General features: G+C 41.4%; 1 protein-coding gene across 1 annotated transcript in view; it reads right to left on the bottom strand.

Moving 5' to 3' along the window:
* Window positions 1-4,392, bottom strand: part of LOC103364395 (copine-8) — a 78,773-nt gene that overhangs the window by 53,433 nt on the left and 20,948 nt on the right. The window contains exon 2 of the mRNA XM_008291508.1: window positions 1,859-1,899. Coding sequence (XP_008289730.1) covers window positions 1,859-1,899 — 41 coding nt within the window. The remainder of the gene's footprint in view (window positions 1-1,858; window positions 1,900-4,392) is intronic.

Raw genomic sequence — 4,392 nt, 5'->3', positions numbered from 1 at the left:
AATTATGTTTATCTTCAGGTGGCTGCTAACTGAAAGGACTTTTTTTTTTTTTTACACAAAGCAACGTAAGATTGACAGATGAAAACAAAGAAATACAAGCTTCAAAGTTGTCTATGTATGTGTGCCAGCGTATGCGAGTATGAAAAGATCTGTTCTTAGCATTTAGTCACTCAGTCCATTTGAATTTGCAACAGGCTGATGTTTTTCATTCCACAAATTAAAAAAGCTCTGAAGAGTTAAATCAGAAACAGCTAATGAAAAATTCTAAAATGAGACCCAACAATATAATTGTGTTCTGAGAGAATCATGTGTCAGATTTGCTGTTCAAAGTCATGGATTACTGCTGTTACACGCAATCACGGCTGTAATCGGTCATTGCATGCTGTCCTTCACTACTTTAATGAAGTGATCAGAGACCTGCCTCACTGTTCCACCTGACAACAGTGTAAGCCTACTCATGTTAACAGGAGTAAGTAATTGCTGCTTTAATAAAACATGGGCTCCGTCTTCATCCTGCTCAGCTGGCACACAGAGAATGAGCAGCATTCATAGGCGTACGCACGGCTGTGATTAGTCAGTATAATATTCCCAACCTGAGAGTTAGAAACAAATGATTTCATGTTTAGTGACTGAAAAACAAATTCCTCTTTTTCCTCTCCATTTTTATATTTGAAGAGCTTTCTGCTTTTAATAAATGCTACATGAGCAAATTTTTTAAAACTATTTTTAACGAAAGAAAGAAGAAAAGTATTGATCAAAAATGGTCAAAAATGTACATAATGTCCACATCAGAAACCATTTTTAAACACAGTAGTTTGTTCTTCTACAATGTATGGCAGTAAACTCGCACTTTTACTGCATTTAAATAAGCTATTAAATTCCTCAAACAGCTATTTTACTGACATTTGTTGTTATTTTCACAGTTTTTATAGTGTTTTAAGATTTTTTTGTTTTACCCTTGCTACAAGCTTCTCTTACAAATTTGTTTTTAATGTAGAAGAAAAGGCTGTCTTATACTATGAAACACCAGATGAGAAAAAAACAAGAAACTATTACCTAGGCTAATTTTCATTCATTATGCCCTGCGTCTGTTGGTCTGGAAATGATCTGGTTTTTGGTGGTGTCGATGTGACAATGCATTTCAGTCTGTGTCAAAAAAGCATTAAAGTTTGATACCAAGCTCGTGTGTTTACATGTTGGCTAAACACAAAACCATTCTCTGAAATGAGAACTCAGTTTGCATGTTTACAAGGAAAAACTTCAATCCAACATTTATGTTCCTCTATCAAGGCAAATTACTGTTGGATTGCAGGCTGGGCCTTTAAAACCACTGGACCAGTTGCCAAATTGAACCCCTGCTGTCAAGCAAGTGAGGAATGTGCGTGCATGCATGCGTGCATGTATGTGTGTGTGTGTGTGTGTGTGTGTGTGTGTGTGTGTGTAGGTGTGTGTGTGCCTTTTAATCTGTAGGAGGGAAGTGGCTGGTTTGTGTGAGGATGATCTGGTTCCCCTCACTCACATTAGGAGCAGAGAACAGTGATGAATATGACCCCTGACATATGCAAATGTCTACTGATTCACACAGGCAAGGCAGAGTGTGTGTGTGTGTGTGTGTGTATGTGTATGTGTGTGTGTTTGTATGTGTGTGTCCATATGCAAGCTTGTGTTGGTACAGTTAAAATCTGCCCGCATAGGGTGGATGTTCGTCCGTGGATATTTCTGTTTGTCTGCAGAATTTACCACGTGTACATGTGCATGTGAGTGTGCGTGTATGTGTATGTTGGGCCTGCTGGGAGCTGTTGTGCGGCTGTGTGTGTGTGTGTGTGTGTGTGTGTGTGTGTGTGAGAGACAAGCTTACTTGGATCAGACTTGGAGAACGTGTCTCTATCCAGCAGGTTTCTGAAAAACAAGCAAACAAAGAGACACATTGAGATAAAAAATAATTACACAACTCTCCCACTTCAGCGAAGAAGCTGCAACTACAAAGTTATTACATCATTAAAACTCCCCTAATTAGCTCCCTCACTGACCCTGACAACTTGTTTACCCATAATCTTCCTCTGACTTGATTAACAAAAGCCATTTCATCCAGTCATCCAGACAGCAACATTAAGCAGACTATAAAATCAAGCTTAAAGTGGAGCCCATTTATATTTCAAACATACAGAGAAAACAGCAGAAAAGGGAACCTATTTTCACTTTTTTTGCACTCCCTCACTGCCAGAAGCAACAGTGGAGGCTGCCATCAAATTTACATGACACTTCAGTCTTTGCTCTTTGCACGGGGAGGGATAAATGCACCGAAGAGTCCCATCACAGAGCAGATGTTCGGTGCTACTGAGGTACTCCACGGTTGAACAGCTCTGAAGGAATTAAATATGCACATAAAGATGACAAGTCACAGCTGCCTGAGACCTGAGAAAAGGGAAATCGAGGAGCAGCTCGGGCTCAGGAAGGGGAGACCTGGCCTGTTACGTCACCAGCGGCAGCCGTTTGTGGTTATAACTCTGTGTCGTTTGCTTACAGTGTCCAGGTCTCAGGAGGAGGCAGCCTGGAGTCCTACAACACCCCAAGGGGACGAAGTGATGCCTTCATTCACTCAGCTTGTACTCCTGCCAAATGTTACATTAGACCTCCATAAAGCTTTGATATAGCCAGTCAAGACAGGCTAAATAATACGGCCATCAGCAGGTAGTTGTAGAGCAACTGAAAGTATTTTACACCACATCAGAAGGTAATACAGACATACACTTATTCGGTAGACACAATAATAGAAAACAACTTGAAACTCAATCCAGTTCATTGCCACAAAATCAACTTAAACTGCCAGTGTCAATGATCAATGAGCAGAGTTGCTGGATTGGATTATGTTTTATCTGCATTTATGTCCAGTCAGTAACAAATCTATAGGAGGTTAGCAGGTTGCAATTAAATGAGAATTTAAGGACGACATTGTTTGTGTGGAAAATCTGGGAATTGGCACACACAATAAAAAAAGACACTACTTCTTCCTTTGGCTCAGGTGATAAATGAAAGCAAAGTGCACAGCATATATGTAAATACGATTAAATAAAATATAGAGTAAAGTCTGCACTTTACACATTTAGTCAGATAGTTTGCAGCTGGAACATTTTACAAAAAACCCTCTAAACTACTAAATCTAGCATTTTCAAATGACTGCATGCTCAAGTGTTTCTATTGTTCCAAGAATCCTTATGGAAAGTGAATAAATGAGTTGCTTAACAGGGGTCTATGGATGTTTTGATGTCTTTCTGTCCATTCTGAAGTCCCTTTTTAAATCCACTGTACTTGACATGAATTAAAGTTGACCTCAGCCATATCATAATCACTGGGGTCAGCATTTGATGTCTGGATCAAACAACACCCTATTCAAAGTTGGCTTTTAAGGCCAACAGTGTAGACTTACATTATTTAAATGAGGGTCTTTGTGTGGAGTACCACTTTAAGCTGCAATAATCACAGCAACATGACTTTGTCCATCTTGTGCACTGCTGACGAAGAAAAAACACGAAGGGTGAGAGCGAGGAGAGCGGCTCCTGCTATCATGCTAGCTGCAGGGCGAGCACTCTGTCGCCCGTCCTGTCCTGTATGACAAGCAGCGAGTGTTTTGAAGCCGTTGATGGCTAGTGATGTATCTAGATCAGGCACTCATGTTGTGCTGATCCCAGTGTGGCCCAGATGGTAAAGCGCCACGCTCTGCTGCCTCACTGTCAGGGCACGCCCATCGGCCCTTCACAAGCTTTGAGAGCTTAAATAAATGATAATAAGCAATGGAATTGAGCCCAGTCATATCAGGCCTGAGTTTCATGACTGGCGAAAACTCTGAGAGATTTTGTGGGAGTGAGAAGTGGGCGACTTCACCTGCCAAATGTGATAAACGTCCAATAAAGAGGAATACTGTACCCGGTTGGCTCCCAGAGGAATATGAGAGGAAGCAGAGAACAAGATGCAGTGAAGGAAAAAGAGGCGAAAAAAATGTCTGAAGAGTGTATGAAAGACTGCACGCAACTGTAAGTTGTTTGCAGTCAGTAGTGCACACACTTCTATGGATATGGTAACCTCCCTATGATTCATGTGCACCCGAGGGCTTCCACCTGGCCTTGATAGAGACGGGCGACTCTTTAAAAAGCCCTTTTCCTCCACAGGCAGCCTCAAAAACGTCTGGGCGGTCCGAGCAGAGTGCCTCGTAGTTCATCAAACATTTACGATAGCAGTCCCTCCTCGACACCAGAATTACATTTGAAATCCCAACAGTTACATCACAGCCACCTAAACATGGCAGCTGGAGCTTTAAATACCTGTATGTGAGCATGGGACATGGGGACTTCCATCTCTGAGAGCAGCTGAGATGAAATTATCTAAGATGTGTTC

This window comes from Stegastes partitus, unplaced genomic scaffold (assembly GCF_000690725.1).
Source record: "Stegastes partitus isolate 25-593 unplaced genomic scaffold, Stegastes_partitus-1.0.2 Scaffold17, whole genome shotgun sequence".
NCBI lineage: Eukaryota > Metazoa > Chordata > Actinopteri > Pomacentridae > Stegastes > Stegastes partitus.
The sequence above is the reverse complement of the archived record's forward strand: the minus strand, read 5'-3'. Positions and strand labels throughout refer to the sequence as shown.